Genomic DNA, 25,269 nt, shown 5'->3' with positions numbered 1-25,269 from the left:
GGAGGGGGAGGGGAGGGGGCGATCGTGGCCGACCCGAGGGCTCTCAGAGGGATATATCATGCATTGACCCCCTCCCTGACGCGGGAAGTCCTCTGACCCGGGCAGGTGGCCCCAGATCGACGCAGGAGTCCTCAGGACGCAACAAGATTCCTTATCGCAGCAGGTAGTCCAACAACTGGCACGGAAATTCCAGTTCAGCTAAAAGGAAATGTTCCATATCTGAAGATAGCGAACCAAGCATCAGATAAGAAATAAGCTCCTTGATTACTATTGGTATGCCTTTAAGTAGAAAAGACTGCTCTTGACAGTAATATGTCTTTGTTTAATACATATGCTCTGAATGCTCTGCTGCCAGGGTCTGAATCGGTGCAGCAGGTCTCTGACCGACATTTGAGGTCATGGTCCTACGGTCATATATTTGGGTCCTACGGGCTCTCAAGCCGGGAGCTAAGAGGAGCGAAGGGTGGGGGGGGGGGGGGGGGTACGTCTGTAATTCCAAATATTGGCAGCAAGTAGGATCAGCCGATTCAAGCCCACGGAAGCATACAGCGCACAGGTATGGCGCACTTGAATGCTGTTCGATTGAGAGGCTATGGGCAAGTTGTGTGGCTGAAAACATCGTCGATCAGTATCCACATGCGATCAACACCTGCCCATTTGCCCAGCACACAAGGCCGTCAACAGCACATCGACCGTTGCTAGGTATTGTTATGTAAACAGCCCCATCTTTCTTGTAAACAAGCGCACTTACTGCGCCTCTCGGCCGAGCAGCAGATGGGCTTGAGCCGTGACGTCATATATAAGTAACGGGCTTGCCGGCGATCCGGCCAGCAGCCACCCAGCCAGGGATTCAAACATTGCGATTCGCTGCGGTTTCTGTGAACAGTACAGCGGCTCAAACCAGATGGTATGCGGTGGGTTCATGTCTGCATACCGCGTGCTCCTGGCAGCTGGTCTTTATGCAGTGCGGCGGCGGGGACCCGTGGCGCGTTACTGGGCTTCGCCGCGTGCCGCCCCGCCCTCGGGCAGAGGCAGAGTTTATGGCCGGCGGCCGCCGCTGGCGAGAAAAAGTAACTGGAAGGCTCTGGTGTCCTTGGATGTCCCTCAAACTAACGCTGGTGGTGAGATGATGTGGCCTTGGCTGTGCGGTGATATGCCCTCATAATTAGCACAATGAAGGCCCTGAAATTTATGACGAGTAAGGTCATGGAAGTACAGAAGGAACACTGGAATGCTCGGATATGTTTGCGAGCTGGCCCTAAGTACGAAATGGCAGGGGCTTGATGCGTTTCCGCCATTTTTCGAGGGGAGATGGGGCTATCTTAGTTTGTTATATTTTCACGCCAAACCGAGAAGTTTTAGTTTATTGCGATTCTGGAACACCTACATATGAAAAGGTCAACGTGTGCTACGACGCACTCGTGACGCCGAACACATGTACTGTATCATTCTATCTGGTGGTCCTGAGGCTACGAACTGTTGTGGCAATGAACCACACCAATATGCAAAACTATTGCTAGGTCCGAGTACATGAGGGTATTAGGCTGGCAGCATTTTTATGCGGCCACTTACTTTGCCAAGGCGCGATCTGTTTTGTGGCGTAGGAGGTAACTCGGGCTGGGGCAACTGAGATCCACAGAGAAATACTAGAAAGAGTTAAACGTAAATGAATTGCATGGAGGTGTGCTCGCCGCCAGTCGTCGGACATTTCCCTTCAGCGCACGCATCCTGGCGCAGTACTTTTGTGGGAGGGGGGGGGGGGGGGATGTGGCAGCCCGCTGAAGACAACGTGGACCCATGTTTTTTTTCGGAACGTGCGGACTCCACAGTCACACCATCGTTCTTTTCATATGGAATGTTTCCGCGCGGCAGTCTATCTCTGCTGCGCGTACGCGGGGTTTGTTTGATGTGACCTGCGCTCGGAATCCCCGTTTGATGTGACCTGCGCTCGGGATCCCCGTTTGATGTGACCTGCGCTCGGGATCCCCGTTTGATGTGACCTGCGCTCGGGATCCCCGTTTGATGCGCTTCTGTTCCAGCATCCCCAAAATGCGAGACGGTTTTAGCGAATGCGCGGTGTAGGTTTTTGGCTACCAAGTGTGCTGCAGTTCAGAAGGAAGGTGGCCGGGTACGTGCTCGCACTGGAACGTTCGTTACCGATCGTTTCACTCTCATTCAGGCCGTCGTGACGCTTTTTTCTCTAACTTTTTTAAACTTTTTTCCTAACGCTGTGTCTATCCGCTTAAGTAGTTGGAATAAATGCATTTTGTATTGTAACAAGCCGCTACATAATCTATGGTTAGGAGCGACAGGCTTTCATGATCGACCAATAACCTAAACTGAAAGGGCTACCCCCAGTCAGATGACCAACTCAGCGGAAAGTTACCTCACGTGGCAGATCGCGAGCCAAATTGAAGGGTATGCGTCGATGGTGACGGAGGAATCATCGAGGGCCGAGGTCACGCCAGGTCACGTCTTGGAAATTGTCCAAAATAACGCTGAAATGACCTTTGTGGTACATCATTATCAGTATGGTACATGCAATTTAGAAGCGTCATGTCATCGAAGACCAAGATTATGGTGGGTGAAGTGATGACGCAGGCTGCTTACCCTCAGACGTAAACAGAGACGCGCTTTGACATGAGCGGCTTTGAACGATGCGTACATCTGAAAAGCGATAAAACCGCGATGTTCCCTTTTTTGGTACGCGCCGACAGGTCATCCATGGGTGAAGGCCTCAGTGGACAGGTCATCCGTGGGTGATGGCCCCTGCCGACAGTTCGTATATGAGTGACGGCCCCTGCTGACAGGTCATCCGTAAGTGATGGCCCCTGCTGACAGTTCATATATAAGTGATGGCCCCTGCTGACAGTTCATAGATGAGTGATGGCCCCTGCTGAATTTCATATATGAGTGATGGCCCTTGCTGACAGGTCATCCATGAGTGATGGCCCTTGCTGACAGGTCATCCGTAAGTGATGGCCCTTGCTGACAGGTCATATATGAGTGACGGCCCTTGCTGACAGGTCATATATGAGTGACGGCCCTTGCTGACAGGTCATCCGTGAGTGATGGCCCTTGCTGACAGGTCATCCATGAGTGATGGCCCCTGCTGACAGGTCATATATGAGTGATGGCCCTTGCTGACAGTTCATATATGAGTGAAAGCCCCTGCTGACAGTTCATATATGAGTGATGGCCCCTGCTGACAGGTCATCCATGAGTGATGACCCCAGCTGACAGGTCATCCATGAGTGATAGCTTGGGATGACCGGATCGAAGGTTGTGACTCACGTACAGTAACACGTTAAGGTGACCGAAGTCGACCTCGTAAGCCATGTACATGATACAGTACACCGTGCAGTACAGAATGGGCCGTTACTCAGCGTATGTACCGCATCGTGCTTTGGATCGCCAGGGGTCGTATAAACGCCGAAGATGGCACGGCCGCTGAAGCTGGCAGGGAATTTTTGCCTCCGCCTGCTCCTAACGTTTGCGTCTCATGCTCGTCTTGAGCAGAGAGCGATTAAGTGAAGTACATGTAAGTCGATTTTTGGCAAAGCGGTGGTGTTGGCAGCCAGACGGATGGCAGAAAGGCAATAGCTGTTTGTTTCCGTATTTGCCGGCCTGTTAGTCCGAACTTGTGCTCATTATACGATTAATCGGATGCACCAAAAGTATGTTTTTCTGTAGCCCGACGAGAAGAAGGTTGCATTGCATGTGCTCCGTCCAGACTTGTCATCCGCGCCTGATGTTTCTGCGAAGTTTTGACTGTAACATCTCAGCCATAGGAAGCTAGTATCCTATATTGGTGTCAGCATCGGCATTATTACAGACCGAAATGTAAGGACACTGTGAGGGCAAGTTACGGCACAGCAACGGCCGCATTTTGGTGTCACCTTCAGTGCGGGTAAGAACAAATTCACGTCGCTGTTGGAAGGCTGACAGCTAAACTAAGGTTTAAAAATTAGCTGTTTTGAATTAGGGTTTTCCTGGCTTAAAAATGTATTTTCAAAATGTGTTTTGAACGCCCAGTGCCCGTAACAGCAGACAGGGCCATGATCTCATTCCTTGTTGGATCACTGGGTGTTAAATGTGAATCAGTCGTTTCGCCATGCCAGTGTTGCTCGTCCCGTTGTGTACACAAGTTATTCCGTGACCAGCGGTGCGGACTGCATGCATGAATGACGATCCGAAGGTGAGTTATCGCGGCTCGCATCCTATTCCTGTGATTCGTGACAGGAACATTGGATCTCCGATCGGCAGCCGCAGCCAGGGGCGTAGTTTCCCATTCAGTTGAGGGGCTCCCTTCCCTACCCTTCCTACCTGGCTCCAGGCCCCCTGCCCGGTTTTTAGAACAAAGTGGGCCAACTCCGCGCGGAAAGCACGTTTTTGGTGTGTCTTGGGATGCGTTTTGCCATTTTTTACTCCTCAGCCCCCTCCCCCTAAGTCATTTTGCGAAATTACGCTCCTGGCCGCAGCAACGGTACGCCTGTTCTGTCCGGCTGCTGGGCATCGAGAAGAGACTAGACTGAAACACTGTCTCCTTCCACTGTCAGGTGGATGAGCCTCTTAGGACTCGCATAATCCTTCAATTAAAGGGTAGTGTATTTGCTGAACGATGCGCCTGTCGTGCTTCCAACTCCTCGCTGGAGATTCTCGTGGCGCCTCCGAGACCACTGCCGTCGTATGGGGCGGCGAGACCGTCGGCTGCTCGTGTAGAAGCTGTACAGCCATGAGCACGCTCTTAGGTACCTGTATAACGATCTGCTGATCGTGCAGGCCAGTGCGCTCATCTCGTGGACGGAATTTATGCACTGGAGCCCTGTCGAAATGGCTTGTATCGGCTCCCGGTGTCTGGACGTTAAGTGCGGTCTGTATGGCTATATGTGACGGACAAATCAGCGCCCATCTTCGGAACTGCGCGGTTCATGAGCGAGCTGCCGGCGAAAAATAACTGGATGAGGTTATTAAACTGCAGAAATAGATTCAAGGGCATGGGTTGTGGAGCGAGCTGAAATGGCGGTGATGTAAGAACATGTGCCTATTATGTCGCCTCTAACGCCCGTAGCGCCTGCGAGCTTTATCGTCGGGCATGTTGTAGGTCAGCGTATCCGGCTTTTGCTACGTATTGTAAGCGTGCGCTTGATTGCTGTAAGATGCTGGGGCTCATAGTGTGGTGTTCAGACGAAGGAAATGGTTTAAATCACGCGAGACATAAGCCATTGCGCTACGTAAAAACGCGAGACGGGTTTGTGAATGTCAAAACGATTTTCATTAAAGATTAGAATATTGTTGCCGTCACTTATTAAAGTGTGGAACCGGGGTTGAAAGAGGAGTAGCGCGTCCACAATGTCAGAAATGGCGTGGCACAAAAGTTGGATACTCTTGAAAAGCTCAAGAGAACAGTGGAGCATTCTTCCTCTGGCCTTGCATGGCATGGATGAAAGCGCAGCTCAGATGTATTTGATGATATTCAAGTGGTCAAATTTGACTTTGAATTATAAGTTTTCGAATCATAGGCATTCTCCGGTGCAAGGGATCTGAATCAGCCTCTCTGCCTTTCCAGAAAAAAAACGATGGTGGAGAGTTGTGATGTTTTAAATAGCGCTCATGTCAGGATGTCGAGGTCCGGCTGATTGGGATAGTTTTCCTGTCTCTGCGGGGATCGTCGCTGTTTTCCTCCCCATTGTCTCCGATTAGGAGCAAAGTATGCCTTTTCCAGTCCAGCGTAACGGAACGATTTGGTGGGCGGCGCCGGTAGCGACCTCGACGAAAAGTCTGGAAGAGATATGTGAGAGTTAGCCAGAGCTCCGCGGTTTAGTCGGCAGGCGGGCGATCTGACAGTCTAGCCGAGTGGAGCCGCTCTGAGGTCAGACGGTTACACCTGTATTCGATCCGACGCTCTTCACCTCTAGCCCCCCCCCCCCTCCGCTTAGCAGAGGGGTCACACCTGTGACACCTGTAGTCGGTGCCGGCGCGCGGCCAGACGCCCCGCCACCACCGCCACGCCGTCGGTGACGTTACGAGCTCAGATAGCAGCCGCTAACGGATCACGGCCGCGTCACCGCTCGTGGGGCCGGGCCCGGCACGACCGCGGCCGGCGGCGGCCGAGTGATGCTCTGGTCGTGGCGCTGCCTATACACGGGAAGATGCGTGGAGGGGGGGGGGGAGGGGGCGGTGGCGGAAGCGGGCGCAGCGCAGCGCAGACGCACGCCGCGCACGACGTGACCCCGGCCGGGTCAGACGGCCCCTGCGTGTCCGCGCGCCGCCGGCACGCGGCGCCTACGCGCTCCGGCCGCGCTGAGAGGCCGGGCCGTGGCGGGGACGCGAATTACGCCAAGGTCAGAGCGGGCACCTGCCTCGCCGTCGATGCCGCCCCGATAGGACTTCCTGGCAGCGTCCTCAAGTGCCGTTCCATCCCGGACCTCCGCTCTGCCAACTGCATCCGGAGGGACGGGCCTCGATGACGGTCCCGGCCCGGCTAGCGGTGTATTACGAGCTCTCATCTTCGGGCTGGTGCGCGATGACGTAATGGTTCCGCCTTCGTCCCATCGTGATAAGCTTTTTATGGAGCGGGAGGGGAGCGCGGGGAGTCGGCCCAAGTCACTGGAGAGGACAGAGTGTGTGGGAAGTGCAACTTAGCGGCGCGCCTCGTTGCCGTAGGAACTCAGTGCCTCTCCGTAGCGGGTCCGGCCCTTCGCCTTCGGCTATGGACCAACCGGCCGTTGCGAACGGTGGGCTCTATTATGGGGCTAACGCAGGATCAGCTACGCTCGGAGCACATGCAGTGATCGGGATCCATAAGTACAGGGAGTAGGGCAGGTCTCATGGACCCCGATGACTTTTGCACTTAGGGGATTGAAGTACCACTGAGGCGGCAAGTTTCCAGTCCCTTCATTAAGCGCCTTGCGAAGTTCGGAGGATTTTGCCGAGTCGGTAGGAAGTTAAAGGTACCTAGAATCCCTATGCAGTGCAGCGCGTTTTGGTCCAAGTAACTTTCTTATCGCAACGGTTATAGGCGCTCGTCCTGCGCTTGTCCGGATTTGACCCCATATGTGAAAGCACCGGACTCGATCACAGGAATGTAATCGCAATGGCTGCTCACGCTGTTGTACTTTGAGGTGCTTGTAAGGGGCCATTTCATGAGCGGACTCCTGATCACATGGCGGGATCAGTGAGCGCACTTGGGGCCCGTCCTCCAATAACTCTCTCGCTTGATATCAGGGTCCAGCTCTTCACACGGTGCCAGCCGTTACAGTGTCATTTTTATTTGAAATGCAATCAATTTATTTCTCGATGATGTGGACGTATGCAAGCCCTCTGCTTTATCGGCGGGTAGCGAATCCCTCGGTCGCCATACGCTCTGGAACATTAACTCTGCCATTTTCCGCTCTTTGATTGGTGGGTGTTACTAACTTGCCGTTGCATGACGAATTTTACGTTCATGAATCATGAAGCGGTTGTTGTCCAACACCCACACCTGTCTTCAAGCTGCCAACTATGCACGGCCCCGTGTTCCGTTCGACCGTGTCCGCAGATATTATATAACGTTCCCCGCGTGAGCATGCTGATCCGTTTACCGGGTGTTGTTTTTCACCTGGCTTATCCGCTGTCAAGAGCAGATAATGTGGCGGCGAGTTGTCACGGTGCATGACGCCGGTACAGCGTGTTTGTCTTGGACGGACCTCATCGCCTGGATCGGGCGTTCCGTCGTGTTTGGGACCTGTACGCTGTCTTTGTGCCGTTGCAGGTCTGCCCGGATGAGATCCAGATTCTGGTGGCTGTGGTGCGGTACAGGAGCCGGCTTGCCAGCCCCCGCGTGGGGCTGTGCTCCACCTGGCTGTCCCGCCTGACGCCCGGTCAGCCGGTCACTCTGGCCGTCAAGCCGGGCACGCTGCGCTTCCCCCAGGAGGTCAGTGAGTGCGCCCCGCTCTGTTCGCTTCCACCGTCCGCTGTGCGACGGCCTCTCGCCGCGGCGGCCCCACGCGCGTTAAGTACGTTCCTTGTTTTTCTGCTACACTGGATGTCAGTGCGTAGCTTCAGTCCGAGCCCGCGCTAAGCAGAGGTCGCTGTCGGCGCTGAACCCCCTCCCGCCTGGCGCTGTCCCAGCTCAGCAGAAGGTCGCATGTGTCCGCCGAGCCGAGTCAGGCCGCGCCGGTGGGCTGTTCTCGCCGCGCGGTGTTAACACGCGGCCGGCGGGCCGGGCCGGTGGGCTGTTCTCGCCGCTCTCGCCGCGCGGTGTTAACACGCGGCCGGCGGGCCGGGCCGGTGGGCTGTTCTCGCCGCGCGGTGTTAACACGCGGCCGGCGGGCCGCGCCGGCGGGCTGTTCTCGCCGCTCTCGCCGCGCGGTGTTAACACGCGGCCGGCGGGCCGGGCCGGTGGGCTGTTCTCGCCGCGCGGTGTTAACACGCGGCCGGGTGGACCGGGCTGGTGCCGCTGGCCGAGCGCCAGCTGACCGTTACATAATGACACGACAAACGACTCGCTGTCGCTGTGTCTGAAGCCCGGCGCTGATAGACCCGAGCCACCAGTCTTGCCTCGCCGGCTGCCTGAGAGCCGCTGTTGCCTAGGCTACTTTTGCATTACAGACCGGCAGCATGGCCGGAGAAATACGTTGCAGAAGGGGACACACGAATGTTGTGTTCGTGGGCCGTGGGATGTATATCAGTACTTCGGCCCCACCTGTCACTGACGGTCAATAAGCAGGGTGATAGCGTTACCGGGGATGGGTTTTTAAATGCTCATTTACTTGGCGTCGTTGGTGCTTCTGGTTTCATCATTGTCTCTTCATATTTATTATTGGCTACTTAATTGGGTCAGATATGCACGAAGAGCGCCTCTGGCGGGTCGTTATGGACCCACCGGCCGTCAATAGAGATTTATGGCCTGCCGTGTGGTTCGTTACCGATATGGTCCTGCGCAGCGCCCCCAAAAAGGCTATCGCTGCTCAAATGATATACCGGCTGCACGTGGCTAATTGAATGACCATTGCAACATTACTGCGGTGCTTGTATGCATAAATTGCTTTCGTCTCCTAATGTTATCTACCGTGCCGAAAACGACGACTTCGTGACTCGTGAAACTTGCATGGGTGTGTGCGGGGAATTGAATGGCGTGTTCTGCTGCGCCGGCCGTGCTTTAGCCGGGCTTATCTGGCGGGGCATCCGCCGCCCCTACGAACGTATGGCCGTCTGTCCTGACGTCTCGCCCGTCCATGTGCTCCCTTCAGGGGGTTGTCCGTGAGGAAAACTGGGTTAGTGGTCATAGTCCACTTTTGCTGCGCGATTTCGTTCACATCACGTCCCCCCTCCCCCCCCCCGCCCGTTGTCAGCGGGGCGGATTTTGCGGATCTGATTGGCAGTCAGACCATGTCCCTCTGACCAAAAAGTTACCCCTTGTTCGGGCGTTGTTTATGCCTTACGATTTGCGTTATGCTGAACGAACTCCCGCGCCAACAGCTGCCTGCTCCACATCCGCCGTCCCATCCATCTCCCTGGCCCTCTGGCCGCTTCCACATGCTCCAGAAAGCGTCTCTCCAAGGCCTTACCTCGGGACGTACGCGCCAAGGACTTCTCCCGGTATCCGAGCCGACGACGAGATGGCGCCGGTCGGCGGCCGACTTTGGCTCGAGCCGGAGGTTGGCGGCGACGGCGTTCATCGTTCGCTCGGCGGACCGGCCGGCGCCGGCGACGGCGCGTAATTTAACGGTCGGCCAATCACTCGGTTGCCAGCGAGGTCATGGACTGCCATCGGAGGGGGCAGTAAGGGGAGGGGGAGCGGGGGTAGACGTCCGCCCACGCCTGGGGACGGCGCTGCGCCGCCGTCGGCGTTGGATACGAGATACGCGGCGGGACGGCCGGGCCCAGTGTCGGCGTGGTTGTCTCTGGGAGGGTGGCTCTCCGGAGGCCGGCGGCGGTGTGGAGTGCGGCTGACCCGGTCAGCGGAGCGCGGTGTCGCGCCGGCGGCGACTCGCAGCGAGAGTCGGCGGCTGCAGCTCTCCGGCCGCGGCAGCCCCGCGGCGGCGGCCGAGCGGTGCGCCAGGCACGCCCCACCCCCGCCCAACACCCCACACCCGCGCAGCTGAGAACAGCTCCCGGTCCCGGAGCCCCGGTGGCGGCGGCGCCCGACCCGGCCGCCGGACGGCGGTGCCTGGTGGCGTGGCCGTGCGGGGGACGACGCCTGCCCCGCCCGTGGGCGGAGCGGAGCCGGCGCCGCGTCTGTCGTCGGGCGCTGGCCGGCTCTCCTGAGCGTCTTCCCGTGCAGGCCGGTTTTCAAGGCCTGCCGGGTCGGCTCGGGAAACGAGACCACTTTTTAGCGGCGCCCGGATAAGACCGGTGTCGCAAGGCACGTCTGGACGACAGGCTGCCGCGCTGCAGGGCAAAACAAAGGCTTCTGGGAAAAGGCGATGGTGGTTAGGCTGCGTTTGGGAGATATGCGTGCCCTTTGTTCGATATGTCCTGGTGCAACGACTTGTGTGTGGAAGTCTGCTGTTTGCCGCGCTCTGGCCCTCGAAGCACGTTCACAACCGTGCGCGCTTGCCGACACCTGAAGCTGGGATAGCCCTCGAGCGACACGTTTCAAACCGACCAATCTCGGCCGCCGTAACAGCGCCAGCAACCATTCCGGCACTGACGAAAACCGACCGACCAAAGCGGCCGCGTTCGGCTGGTGGTGCGCGCCTCACGCCCGCCCCCTACCGCGGCGCCGATCACCTCTGACCCGCGCGCGCGTCACGTGCCTTCACCGTGGGTGCCGCCGGCCGGCCGGCCGGGCGACCCCGTCGCCGACGACGATCGACCGCGACCGCGCCGGTCTCCAGCCGTCGGCGAACGTTCCCGCATGACGGACGTGGAATGTGGCCCTCGCTCGCCGGTTTACTGCCGGCCGCTCCGCCTGCTAATTAGCTAATTAGGCTGGGGGTCGGTGTGGCCATACGCAGGATCCTTTACGGGGTGTCAGCCAGTGCGCCTCAGCGAGTGACGCACGCGACCGGTGGCGCCGGCGAACACCGGCGCGTGTTATGCTGCGTGTAGTGCGCTTTTGGTAACTAGGTGTTGCTTGTCGTTCCGCCGTTTTTTGCGCTCGCTTAATGATTTCTATTTTGGTCAGGCCGGTTTTTGCCATGCTGCCTACCGCTGATTACACTGCGAAACGAATTCGAGGAAGTCCGCGAATAGACTGCGAGTGCGTAGTGCAACTGAGATTGGTTCGGAAGCTCGGTGGTGAAGACTAGATGCTTCTCTACAGCGCTGGCGGAGGTGAAAGCCGTGGAATGGTCGCGGGCCCATTATTATTTTGATTTGATCCTGTCCAAACTTCGCCGATCAATTCCATTTTGAATCGAAGGAACGTCAAGGCTGGATGCCACCATGTCCTGCCACGTGGATCGTTCTGTCCCCAAGTCCTGCCATCAATCTTGCACCTGCATCTGCGTCATGTGACTGGCAATGCGGTCGGGGAGCTCACGGAGCTCTCCATGCTTATATCACGCTGTGAACCGTCATTGCGCAGTAGCTAGGAAGCACCTGACAGCACCTCGTCTGATCCCGGGCTGTAAGACCGAGTAATCGTCATCCTACATCATTGTGAAGCTCTCCGGCATGGGAACAACCCTCAGGGCGCGCTGAATTCATTCAAATTCGCAGCTTAGTTCCACAGTCCCCTTCGCTGACCTTGGCCGTCTTCGGCGCCAAAAAAAAATGGCGCGCCTGGTGCATCTGGCTGGCTGGTGGCTTGGCCGGACCTCACTGAAGTCCGTGTCGGTCGCCAGGACCGTTCCAATGTGATTACTTTAGGAAACCGGCTGAGCTCAGGCACTGAAAGAACTCGCTCGAAAGGCGAGCAATTTGTTCCCGTGAACACCGGATCATTTAGGGTGCAGTGAACATCTGCCCGGTTGGTGCTGCGCTGCACCGTTGTTTCTAGCAGGGAGCAAACATTATGGGGCTTTGAACTGAAATAGCTATTTTGAGGACATTGCCATCATGAAGGTCTTGATTGTGCAGTTCACAGCCCTGCCTTTCTTAAGACCTGAACCCTTCTAGTTTCCAGGCTACGCACCCGCGAAGATGTGCAGACTATTTCAAGGTCACCAAGGCATCCATGACGCCATAATAATTTCATTCGATCCTGTTATTACATTGGCCATGCAGCGATCAAGGCCAATAAAAATATACTTGTCGAGTCGTTCATATATGGCGTTCGTGAGCACGATTTTCAGATCTGACGGCCGTTAATTGGCTTGCAATCAATGTTGTGCAAGGTACGATGATGTAATCAAACAATGACAGATTGAGGAGCACACAGGAAAACTGTGTTGTCTAGAGCAGCCTTTTCCACTCACAAGCATATCAAGAGTTATAAGTGGGCTTATTCCATCATATCTGATGCTTGCTTTGATGTCTTAAAATGTGGAACATTCCCTTTAACGTTGACTTAACAATGATGCATTTATCGAAAGTAGGTGTTCACAATCGGCCTGGGCTTGAAGCGACACTGCGGTCCCAGGAATTCTGCGTCTTCTGCCACAATGCTTGTAATAGGAACGCTTCGTCTTCTTTCCCGGTGATGGCGTGGAATTCAGTTATCGACTAGAGTTGAACTGAACGACACAGCGGCGCTCCTTTTCGAAGGTCACAACCTGAAAGGAGAGAGGCCGAAGGTTTGCCCTTTCTTCCCACTTGATTACTGATCCCTTCTCTGACTCGCATTACCTTCGGCAGTTTTTTGTTCGGCGCGGCCATTTATTTAATTATCTCTGCCATCAACCGGAATCGTTGTAGCATTGGCAACACCATATGGTGTTGATGATGGGGCTGTAGCCCATCGGCATTTACACTCGGACGTCCTGGTGCCACCCGGGGTCCGGGTAGATGAAACATTTCCTGAGGACGGGCAAACGGCGCCGACAGTTCTCCCCAAATGTGTTTTAGTCCCTCCGATTACTGGTTTCGAAGGCTCGTTTTCGCATCCCTCGCGCGAAACAGTACTATTTGAGATGTTACAGTCCTTCACATCCTGACCCGTCCCCCGCATCCCCCCGTGCGGGCGAGCGCGCCGGCCGCCGGTCGGCCGCTCTCTGGCACACCTGTTTTGGAACATTATGTAAGAGACTTCGGCCGACACGCCTGCTCTGGAGCATTACACGGGAGACAGCAGGGCTTGGCGTCATGACAGCCCTCGCCACGCGCCGGACGGTGCAGCCGGCTGCGCTGATGCGCTTGGCGGCCTCAGGCTTAGCTGGGTGCTGGAGATGGGCCTGCGGTGGTGTTTTGAAAAGATACATGACCAGCTGTGCTGGTAACCCACAGTTTATCGTTAAGTTGTGCGTGTATGCGATACAGAAGCAGAAAAGCAGCTCTACCCGGTCGTAGCAACGCTTCTTGAGCAGCCAGTCAGAGTCGTGGATGGCGGAGTCCACGCGCGAGGACTGCATTGGACGAACGGGCGGGGGCGCCAGTTACAGTGCTGCTTTCAGTTTCCATTCGGAGGTGGAGGTTTGCGTTATCCACGTGCCAGGCGATAATGCTTGGCGCCGGCCGAACTCCCGGTGACGTCACAGGCGTGGCTGAGGTCACCGGCCATTGTCCAGCGTCATCAGCAGCCTTAGCCCGCAGTGCTCCCCAGCCGCCAGTGCGCGCGACAGCAACCGGAGAAATGGGTGCCCTGAAGGGGCTGAAATACACGATGAGACATGCGACTTTTTTGCGTTTCTAGACCCGGTCGGACCCCAGCTGACCACACATGATACGGTACGTCGACATGCCCAAACTGCCAAACTTCATCAGCTCAAATTAGGGCCGACTTACCCGGGAGTCGCTCCGTCCCCTCGCCGGCCACGTGCTCAGCAACACCACCAGCATCGAGCGCGACCGAGCTGTCGTACAGACAGTCGTCGGTGAACACGGTCCAGTCACGGGGAGGCCGCTGCTGCCAGGAGCCAAGAGGAACCCTTGCTGCACTGTCACCGGCTCACTGGGCACAGACAGCTATACTAGAGTGAAGAGAGCTCCGTTAACCGACCCCTAGCAGCGTGCCGGTAAGTATGAAAGCTGCCGTTGAAAACAGTATCCACTGGAGCATGTCAAGATTATCAGTCTAGACTGTCCATGCTAACGCTCGTTGGAGATCTGCAAGATCTGTTAGTCCAGGGGGACTCGGCCAGACACTGTAGAGACGCACCGCGTAAGGCCTCCAGTGAGTATGTGCAGGCCTCCTCCAGGAAATAATTCACGTATTGAATCACAAGAACTCGCGTTCGACACAACTCTGCGACACAGCAATCGGCGTGAGCGCCTTGAGCACACTCTCGGTCCCAGACACTGCGCCGTACCCATGGGCGTCCGTGCACGGCACCAGCTCAAGCTCCAGCTCCAGCTCGTGCTTGGCTGACGCAGGGTGCCGCGTCGCCGCGAGGCTGGCGGGGCGGCAGCACGGGCAAGAGTCATACTTTCCGCAGCGGTCACCTTCTCCGGCTGACAATAAAGCCAACGAAAACGGAGCCATGCCTTCTCGAATAAAAACATCCGACTTTTTTAGCAGTTTCGAGCGCTGTAGTGTAAGCCCAGCTCAGAGCACCCAGATTGTCGTTGTAGTTTTAGCTCTGAAGCTGAACGTGTGGAGCCGGGCCAGGAAAATGGTGCAGCGCTGTTACGGCGACCTCGTCCCAATCACCAGGCTCAGAGACACTCCTCCGTGGACGACTTTCGCTCCTCTTGCTCAGACGTTTGTCTTTGTACCCATCACCTGCTGTCTGCCGGTCCGGGCGCGACCAACGCAGCACCGTCATCGCACCGATGCAATCGCCAGTTTTGCAGCTGAAATCGTCGCTGGAAAACACTTGCAAACAGTTCTCAGATCCGTGACGACACTTCAGATGGATGCCTTCCAGCCCCGTGATGGACTAGAGGGGCAGAGTTATACATGTGGTGGATCGCAATGGATTACAATATCTGAGGGGGCGTCCATATATTACGTTACGTATGGAGGTGGAGGCGGTTCATGGAGCGTAATCAAACCGTAATGTAGGGAGGGGCTGGACGGAGTAATGTTGCGCTTAGGTTTGTTGAAAATAATCATTCGGTGTTTTTGATGCATTTTTAAAAACTGAATTTAGACATAAACCGTTAGCTTGCTCGCGAGACAGGCAAAACGCCCGTGTTTGTTTCGCACTTCTGGCCCAGTTGGGAGGCAGTTACTTTTTGGGACATTACGTTTGAGACGGTGTAACCAGGGGGAGGGAGGGGGTTATGCCCTGCATAACCAGTGCGTTACGAGGTTAAGGGGTGCTGGAAATGGCCAAAAAGGCTTGCGCATAAATTTTGTCACCGATGGAGGAGAGAGGTGGGTGAGTTGATGGGGCGCAGCGAGGGCGTGATAAGTAAGGGAGGAGGATGTTTTGGACAGTGTAACAATTTGTTCAGGTGTAGTTTTAGATCACGCTCAAGTCTTTACAAACGACTTAATACCAAAAATACTAGATGTAGTTGGCTTCTTCTCATGACGAGGAACGCCCGCGCTATTTGTGTTCTCCGCTGCTGGCTGAAGTAGGGGCCAAACGGGCGTGGCGTTTTGGAACGTTTTCTGGACGCAGCGTTACCAGGGGCAGGCGGTCTCCCGGTTTAACCAGTTACGTATGTACCAGTATACTAGGTATAACCAGTGCGTAACTGGGACGGGAGAATATGAACAAAGCCAGAAATGCGCAAAGTTATTTCTGCACGGCCCCCGACAGCTGCTGTATCATTCTGAGCTGACATGTGAGCACACCATCAGCAAGCCGCAGCCGGAGTGCGGCAAACTGGTGTTTTATTCGGAGAGACCACTAAATAGACCGTGCCTGTTCAGGTCACAGGCCCATGGTGTAAGTTCGGCAAGGAAACACGTAGGAGTAAAAGAACCGGTGCGTTCTAAAACTGTGCTGGCGCTACTAGTGTTCAAGCTTGAGCATAATTTATACCAATGGACTTGACTGTATCTACTGCCTATCGGTCGTAACGTATGTGAGCATTATAACATGTCAGTAGTCGTATGTTTGTGCGCCTTTTACTACTGTGTGCCTTTATCTGTTAGGGCTCCGTTCAGTCACCACGGCAGCTCATATCGTATATCACCATGGGTTAATAGTCAATTGTCAGCCGGATACCGCAAATCACTGCAACAAATAGATAAATTAATAGGTATCGAGTCGAACCACGGCGTGACTCTGACGTAGGACAACCGAGAGCATCATTTCTCCCGCGAGGTAAACACGTCGGGCGTTCGTTTGGAAGCGTTGTAAATTTCGGTATTCGTTCTCTGTGTTTTCGTGTGAGTCTAACAAAATTCACGCTCTTGGGAGACGTTCCCATAATTCTTAAGTAACTGCACCTGAGCAAAGCTCCGCAACCGAGCGGCCCATAGGCGAGTTATCACTCGTGTGCCATAAAACTGTTTTAAGCGTTCCATTTTTGTGGATACGCTGCATATTTCGTCGATGTTTGTCAGCCTGAGCAATTCCAGCGTTCCTTGCAACGAAACAAAGAGTGGTTAATCTGAGCCCAGCGGTGACTAATGTACCCGCTCACTGTGTTCTGAATACCGGTCCGTGAGAGCAACAAGTGGCTAGCAGGGCGCAGCGGTGGGGAGATTCCATTCGTGTTTCACACCCACGGGCGTGCGGTGCGCACTTACTCAGACACCGCGCCGCCCAGTGGTACACCTGCCTGCTAACGTGCTCTGGAACAGCTCGGGCTGACATGCGCCAACCTGCCTGTCCGAGAACGGACCTTTTGCAGGACGCGGTGTGCTGTCGATGGTGTTAGACCCCCCCCCCCCCCCCCAATTTAACGTGCAGTTTGTTCCACGCATCGCGATACGACTGCAAGACACGCATTCCACGAACATCTTACGCTTTGTACTGTACAATGTGGCCAGCTTTTCTTTACTCCAATACTCGGGCAGGCATATGGTATCCCTTTCCGCATCTTAATAACAGAGCTTAACTCGCGAAACCTTCAAACGTATTTGACGTTATTGTCGGCTTTCATGCTGCTCCTGGCGTGATCTGGTTTACTTTCCTTTTCGACGCGGCCGGGCCCGATCACGCTCCGGGTCTGTTCGGGATAGCCGCGCCAGATTTCGCTCCAGAATGCGCCGGCGCTTTTGTGTGGCTTGCCGTCGTCAAGGTGACAAACGTCAGTCTCGTGATCGATCAGCCTTTGTTGTAAGTCACGAGCTTTTCGCGGCCGGGCTTCGTGGACATGAGCCTTCCGGGGGATTGTCGCATGTCACTCCTTGGCATTCACAAAGGCCCCGATTTGTCCCCGTCATCGTGACCTTGGCTCGCACCCGATCACGCGTACCCACCCACGATGCGGCCGGCGCTGTGTACTACAAGGGATGGTGATGCGACGAAGGCGGTGACTTGAGGCACTCCGCCCATGCTGAGTGATCCCTGCGCCATTCTTTTGACCTTGTCAAAGTGTGGATGCGCTGCCTGTCAGACCTCGTGCCATATTTTCGCCATCCTGTTAATCCTTCCTACCACTCGGACCTTGTGAAGCCAGCCTGACGTCCGCCACACTCGCACGACACCTGCTGATTGCAGGACCCTGCTTTTAACGACCTCACCTCTGCCGCGGCTGCTTCTGGCGCTGAGCGCCGCCGGCCAGCCCTCTGACCGGCCAGCCGGCTGACCGGTGACCGCTGACCGGCTGACCGGCTGACCGGCCGACCGGCTGACTGGCTGACCGGCTGACCGCTGACCGGCTGACCGGCTGACTGGCTGACTGGCTGACTGGCTGGCCGCTGACCGGTGACCGCTGACCGGCTGACCGGCTGACCGGCTGACTGGCTGACCGCTGACCGCTGACCGCTGACCGCTGACCGCTGACCGCTGACCGGCCGGCCCTCTGACCGGCCGGCCGACTGACCTCTGACCGGCTGACTGGCTGACCGCTGACCGATGTCCGGCCGGCCCTCTGACCGGCCAGCCGATTGACCGCTGACCGCTGACCGGCTGACCGGCTGACTGGCTGACCGGCTGACCGCTGACCTCTGAACGGCCGGCCCTCTGACCGGCCGGCCGACTGACCTCTGAACGGCTGACCGGCTGACTGGCTGACCGCTGACCGCTGACCGCTGACCGCTGACCTCTGACCTCTGACGGGCCGACCGCTGACCGCTGACCGGCCGGCCGGCTGACCGGCTGACCGTTGACCGCTGACCGCTGACCGCTGACCGCTGACCACTGACCGCTGACCGCTGACCGCTGACCGTTGATCGCTGACCGGTGACCGCCGACCGGTGACCGCTGACCGCTGACTGTTGACCGCTGACCGCTGACCGCTGGCCACTGACCGCTGTTCGCTGACCGCTGACCGCTGACCCTCCTCCGGCAGCCGGAGCGGCCGGTGCTGATGATCGGACCGGGCACGGGCGTGGCGCCGTTCCACAGCTACATCAGCGAGCAGGCGACGTCCGACCGGCCGCGGCCGCTCTGCCTCTTCTTCGGCTGTCGCCACCGGGCGGCCGACCTCTTCTTCGGCGACGAGTGGCGTCGTCTGGTGGACGCCGGTCGGCTTCAGCTGCACTGCGCCTTCTCTCGTGACCAGGAGGACAAAGTGTGAGTCGCTCCGTCGCGCTGCAGGGCCTCGGCCGCCTCCGCGCCGCCCAGGGGCTCAAACTGCGTGGACAGGTGGTGCTTTTTGTTATGTTCTGATGTCTTTACATGATGGGACATAGTCGATGCCTTGTTATGTTGGATAGCATTGCTATGTGTACTCACCAGCTAACAGTCAACCATGATGGCAAAGCGGCACTGTTACGTGTGTGCAGTTCTGCGTGTGTCATGCTCACAGAGGGCAAACTTAAACGGACAGATTAAGAAGCGTGTTGCCAACCATATGCTTATCATAACAAAAGTGGTGTGCCAATAGATTTTTAGATAAAGTTCGTGAACGCTACCTCGTCAGTATCATCCTATCAGAATTATTGGCTGGTAGTATGACAAGCACGATTATTTATATGCCAATGAACTGTTCTATCTGGGAAGGCACACTGCTAAAAACGACTGACATACGTTTTCATCGGTCGGCGAACATCTAGTTACGATAGAGGACAACAAGGAAAAAACAATTTAAACAATTCCGAAAGTTTAACAGGCATCCTTAAATTACTGCCATGGTGTTACAGAGAGAAAGAGCGCGAGGGAGAGGGTGAGGGTGAGGGTGAGGGTGAGGGTGAGTGGTTAGGTGAGGGTGAGGTGAGGGTGAAGGGTGAGGGTAGGATGAGGATAGGATGAGGATGAGGATGAGGATGAGGAAGAGATAGGATGAAGATGAGGATGAGGGTGAGGGTGAGGGTGGGGGTGAGGGTAAGGTAAGTTAGGGTCAGTAGAGAGAGATAGAGAGATAGAGAGAAGAGAGAGAAAGGAGAGAGAGAGAGAGAGAGAGAGAGAGAGAGAGAGAGAGAGAGAGAGAGAGAGAGAGAGAGAGAGAGAGAGAGAGAGAGAGATCGTTAGTAATTACTAGCGTACGGTCATCACACGTTTTTTAATTTATATAGTAATATTGAGCCACGCATGCAGAACACACTGCATGGATTCCAGCGGGCAGCTTTTGTGCAGCGTTGCACTGATCTGCACGGTCGACGGTTGGCGCCTGTAACGAGGACGTCCTTGAGGTGCCCCAGGTGCTGGATGTGCTCGTGCATGTCAGGCGTTGTGGGGTTATGAGCGCCGTAAACGCACCTTTTAGTTTATTTATTTTTGGATTGTGAGATTGCAGGTGTAACAGATGGCTTCAGTCTCCGTAACCGGCATAATTGAGCTATCTCCCCGCTGTAAACGCTAAAAATAAAACCATGGCCAAGTGCGAACCGGCGGAATTATGCGCCTAGCCCCGATGGCCGCGTTGCGCTGCAGCTATCTGCGACTCTTGCTCGGTCGGTTGGTGTTAATCGGCCGTGCCTCGGTGCCTGCCGGTGTTCCTGGCCCTGACGACGCATTCTTGGCGGCCGTAATCATGCCGTTACCATGCATAGCCTGAGAGCGCTGACATTAAAGAATGTATAAAACTGCCTCAGCAGTAGGGATCGTTCCCCGGCCCGCTCTGCTCACCGTTACGAGCGGTAGGCCCGGTCTTGGACTGTCATGATTGCATCTCGCCGTTATTTCGCCCATCACCCGGCCGCCGCTTCTTGTCGCCGACCTTGATCGCTATCGTCGTAACTCACCACCGCCTGTGTTCCGTGAAGACGGGCGTCACCTGCAACGGTACCGCGATCGGCAGCCGCACGGGCAGTCGCCGTCCCCACGTGACCGGACCGTGCGCTCCGACAGGTACGTGCAGCACCGGCTGCGACAGCAGGCGGCGCTGGTGTGGCGGCTGGTGGACGCAGGTGGCGCCACCGTCTGCGTGGCGGGCAGCGCTCGCCGCATGCCGCAGGACGTGGCCGAGGCGCTGGTCGACGTGTTCAGGGAGCAGGGCGGACTGACGACCGAGCAGGCGGAGGCGTACCTGCAGCGGCTAGAGCGCGAGGGACGCTACCAGACCGAGACCTGGTCCTGAGGGACCAGCGGCGGCGGCAGCGGGGGCCATGACTGGTCGACGCTCTGCATGCTGGGCGGCGCAGAACTGCGCGCCGCCCGCTAGTAGTGAAATATGGCTATCCGCGGGGCCAACCCTGCGTTCGTCCTTTACCAACTGTGCACGAATACACGCAGAACGGCGTAGACTGTAGAGCTGTTCGCAGAGACGTTGGTGTCGGCCCAGCTGAGTATCCCAAGTAATAACGGTGCGACCGAGGTAGTGATTTGTTCAGTAGCTCAGTGATTCTCTGAATCCGTGTCGCACTCTGTGCCCATTCGGTGCTGCTGGGCGCTCTTAGCACGATGTGCGTGACGGGAATGTATATTACATGCACAACCACCGCTGCTTCTTTGAATTGTAGTTGCATGATCTTTGACGATCTTTTTAGCACCGCACCGCATGTGATTTCACGCAGTATTTTTTCTTTTATTCTTTTGAATCTACGAATTAAATATGGTAACGAAAAAATGGCAGCTGCGTGGCCTTTGGCTATGAATTAGCATTGTTCTACATAGGATTTCCCCGCAGTTAATTTGTATGTTAAGATTTACCCCGTACGTTTACTTGATTGACTCCTGGTACCAGCACCCGCCCCAAGCAGCGCTGTTGCGTGAGGACCGAACCTGCCATCCGATCGTGAAATTCTGGGTCAAAGACAATTCGGCGGCGAAAGCTTAACGCATAGCAATGATCGGCACGTGCGTGCGCCCTGCGTTCCAATGTCACGTGACCATGAACGCGACCGTCGGCACCATCCGCAGGCCATCCTGGTCAGGGATAACCAGCGAGTGCCTGAGCGAATTTAGTCCTATCACCGCCACGGATTGGTAAATTGATGGGCAGGCTCTCTAATTGACTGAACTATCGGGACGGGCAGGATTTTGCTTGCATTGCGGAATTGCATTGCGGCTGTGTAAAAAGTGAGACCAAAGGTAATTTGAACTATGGTCTCACTTTTTGTGGACTTCACGGGTGTTGTGTACGAACGTTGTCAAGCAGGGTGGAATGCAGGCCGTGTCATATCCCCCAGCTCTGGATAGTAGCGCGGCCGCACTTCTGCTCCTCTGCAGTTCACAGTCAGGGCAGGCGGAAAATTTATCCGGAACGGGGCACGATCCAAACAGTTCACGAACTTGTGGGCTACACCTTAAGGTGCCACGAAAGTTGCTGACATACACATTCAGCAATATGGAGGCGTGGATGGCCTCAGATAGGAATGAGGAGCTGTGCTAATGAAGGTTAAAAGGGAGGCACCAGGAATCTCCGCATTGACGACTGCTTGGGGCCTTCGCCCCGAGGCTATGCAATTGGAGAGACGAATCAAACGGGACACTGTGTGCTCCTCGATCACAGCGTTGCTATTACTCACATGGATTGGATCCCAGATACTGGACTTGCCCCCCACCCCTTCTGGCAGAACAATATGAAGATTTCCAAATCGTCGGTTACGATACAGGCTTGAAATCGTGACGGCGCCACACTCTTAGCGGTGACGGGGACGGCAGCAGGCTCTTGACGGTGACGGGGACGGCGCTAGGCTCTTGACGGTGACGGGGACGGCGCCACACTCTTGACGGTGACGGGGACGGCGCCACACTCTTGACGGTGACGGGGACGGCGCCAGGCTCTCGACGGTGACGGGGACGGCGCCACACTCTTGATGGTGACGGGGACGGCGCCGCACTCTTGAAGGTGACGGGGACGGCGCCGCACTCTTGACGGTGACGGGGACGGCGCCAGGCTCTTGACGGTGACGGGGACGGCGCCACACTCTTGATGGTGACGGGGACGGCGCCGCACTCTTGAAGGTGACGGGGACGGCGCCGCACTGTTGATGGTGACGGGGACGGCACTAGGCTCTTGACGGTGACGGGGACGGCGCCAGGCTCTTCGTGACACCTGCTGAGGGGTTGCAAGCGCCCAAGCAAAAACCACGGGTTTCGTAAAGGTCTGTTGTCCGGAGAGACCTCAGGAGCTGGAAAGTCGTGATGACCCGAAGAATATGTCAGCCCTGTGACCCAACTCAAATTTCAAGAAAAGGCTAAGCGCAATGAAGAGATGTCGGGCAAGTAATCGTTCCATGATTTGGTGCATTAGTCAGTTGAATAGTGTATTAATTGACCTACATTCGCATCACATCATCATCATTTATATCACTGAATATGAATTGGTGCATTGGAATTCATCAGCCTTGTACAGTATATCTGGGAGATCAGCCGATTACAATATATCTCCAAGAAAGTAGTAGCCAGCAACGTCTTTAATTGGCAAGGCGTGGCTCTTTCAACATACACAGGATGATCAACTCAGGTATTCAGGGTGCGATGCGTCGGTAATATCAGGGCACCATCAGAGCGTGTCTTGGGCAGCCGATTTCACCCCTTCATGTTAGACACGGTGGTTAAACGTCAGAATATTGCCCCGTTACCCATGCATGCGATGTTCCCGACGAGGGAGTTGCCAACGACCTGTAGCGATCATATGATCGCGTTGGGAAGCTTATCCCACTGATGGAGTCTCGCTCGCCGCACTGTCAACACACGCATTGCTGTCCGATTCCCACCTTGATTACCCAAGTCCTGTTCGGTCCCCGCGTCCGGACATCGCTCACAGCAGCTTCGTGCGGCGCTGATGCAGACCCCTCAGGGCGCAGGCCGCTCTGCAGCGCCCAGCTCCAGCACCCAGGCCCAGCGGCCGGCGACGCGCTGCAGCGGCGGGAAGGAGACGACGCTGCCGCTGGCGGCCAGCTGGCCGTAGCCGAGCAGGCGGCAGCCGGAGAGGCCCGACACGGACCCGAGCGTCAGCTGACCGCCGGCCGGCCAGTGCAGCACGGTGGCGTACAGCCGGCCGGCGCGCTGCGTGTACCACACGCCCGGCGGTGGCCGTGTCGTTCTGCACGCGCCACGGCCGCGAGCCGTACACCGCCTCGCCGTTGGTCGCCAGCCACCCGCCGAGCTGCGTCAGCCGCTCCTGGAAGATGGGCATGATGATGCCGTCCTTGGTCGGGCCGACGTTGATGAGCACGTTGCCGCCGCAGCTGACCGTCTCGATCAGCGTGGCGATCAGCGCCTCGATGGAGATGTAGACGCCGTAGTGGGAGCGCCGGTCGTAGCCCCAAGACTCGAGGTCCAGCGTGAAGGCGTTCTCGAACTTGCGAGGCTGCAGCACGCCCGGGTTGTACTTGTCCTGGCAGGTGATGTAGCCGCCGTGCAGGCACGCCGTCCCGTTGCCCCAGCGGTCGTTGGTGACGACCGTTTCGCGCACCGGCGACTCGTTGTACAGCCAGGCGAGGAACTCGCGCGAGCGCCAGTACTCGGGCGGGTTGGCCCAGTCGCCGTCCGACCAGATGACCTCGGGCCGGTACCGCTCCACCAGCTCGTGCAGCTCCGGCAGCGTCTTGCCGTCGACGAAGCGCTGCCGGCCGGTGCGCTGGTCGTCCAGGTACAGCGGGTTGTACCACTCGTACAGCGAGTGGTACAGGCCAAACACGAGGTCGGTGCGGTTGCGCACGGCGGCGGCCAGCTCGCCGACCAGATCGCGCCGCGGCCCCACGTCCATGGCGTTCCAGTTCCACGAGTACTTGGACGGCCACAGGCAGAAGCCCTCGTGATGCTTGGACGTGAGCACGACGTATTTGGCTCCGGCGCGCTGGAACAGGTCGGCCCACTGGTTGGGGTCGAACAGCTGCGTGGTGAGCTGCGGCGCGAAATCGGCGTACGTGAAGTCGGGCCGGTAGTTGTCCTGCATGAAGCGCACGTGGAAGGGGTCGCCGTTCTTCCAGTTGTTCCAGAACCAGCCGCCGTCGATGCTCGGCACCGAGAACACGCCCCAGTGGATGAAGATGCCCACCTTGGCGTCGTCAAACCAGGCCGGCAGCGGGCGCGAGTCCAGCGACTCCCAGGTGGGTTGGTAGGGCCCGGCGCCGGCCGCCGCCGCCGCCGCCGCCGCCGTCATCCACAGCGCTGCGCACACGGTCAGACGCATGGCGGTTCTGGACTCGCGCTGCTCCCCGGCCACGGTCAGGTACGGCCCGACGCCGTGCGTCTGTTTCCACGCGCTCGGTCATCGGCCCGACACGGGACGCGGGGTGGGCGGACGCAGGCCGGGAGAGCTGCCGGATCGAAACCGGCCCCAGCCCGACAGCGCGCACGGGCTCGAAGAATGGCGGGTTGACGAGCTGGGAACCTGCGGTCGTGGATCTTCAGCAAAATAGCGGAAGTTGAGTGCCAGGCTTCGTGCAAAAGACATCACTCGTGTCGCATCAAAGTCTCGCATCAGTTTCTTTTCTCCGTATGTCGGCATTTTCACCAGCGAATCTTGATGTAACGCGAGGACACAGGAACGGTGAATAACATCCTTTCCAGGTTAAGTGGCTGAAGTTTGGAGCTCGACAGCACGCCAGTCTAACGGCTGCCACGGCTCTCACGCCCGTAAATCTGCCGCTCTCTGGACGCCAGCGTAAACATTCGGCGCTGCACAGTAACTCAGTGCGCAGTTGCCTTCTTGTGCCGTGAAGCAAACGGGTCACGCCGAGCGTTCCCACCCTGCAGCCCGCCGTGTTGCCATCCAGCGGCCTGCGAACAAGCCGGCCAACTGGACAGTTTTAGATGTGACGGGGAAGGCCGGGACGGACCAAATGGCGGGCTGTCGAGCCCCTCTTCTCGGGCTGGCGATCCTGGTACTAAGTTATCACAC

General features: G+C 56.8%; 1 protein-coding gene and 1 pseudogene across 3 annotated transcripts in view; one reads left to right on the top strand and one right to left on the bottom strand.

The window, feature by feature from the left end:
• The window catches only part of LOC119109565 (NADPH-dependent diflavin oxidoreductase 1), a 35,502-nt gene extending 13,382 nt beyond the window's left edge, over nt 1–22,120 (top strand). For all 3 annotated transcript variants that reach the window (XM_037233238.1, XM_037233236.1, XM_037233239.1), the window contains exons 4-6: nt 7,754–7,915; nt 18,385–18,608; nt 20,325–22,120. In XM_037233238.1, coding sequence (XP_037089133.1) covers nt 7,754–7,915; nt 18,385–18,608; nt 20,325–20,553 — 615 coding nt within the window. In that variant the 3' untranslated portion in view covers nt 20,554–22,120. The remainder of the gene's footprint in view (nt 1–7,753; nt 7,916–18,384; nt 18,609–20,324) is intronic.
• Nucleotides 22,121–23,181: 1,061 nt separating this feature from the next.
• On the bottom strand, nt 23,182–24,620 carry LOC119110139 (plasma alpha-L-fucosidase-like; annotated as a pseudogene).
• Between the last annotated feature and the right edge of the window lie 649 nt (nt 24,621–25,269).

The sequence above is a fragment of the Pollicipes pollicipes genome, unplaced genomic scaffold (assembly GCF_011947565.3).
Source record: "Pollicipes pollicipes isolate AB1234 unplaced genomic scaffold, Ppol_2.1 Scaffold_7231;HRSCAF=8579_pilon_pilon_pilon, whole genome shotgun sequence".
Taxonomy (NCBI): Eukaryota; Metazoa; Arthropoda; class Thecostraca; order Pollicipedomorpha; family Pollicipedidae; genus Pollicipes; species Pollicipes pollicipes.
The sequence above is the reverse complement of the archived record's forward strand: the minus strand, read 5'-3'. Positions and strand labels throughout refer to the sequence as shown.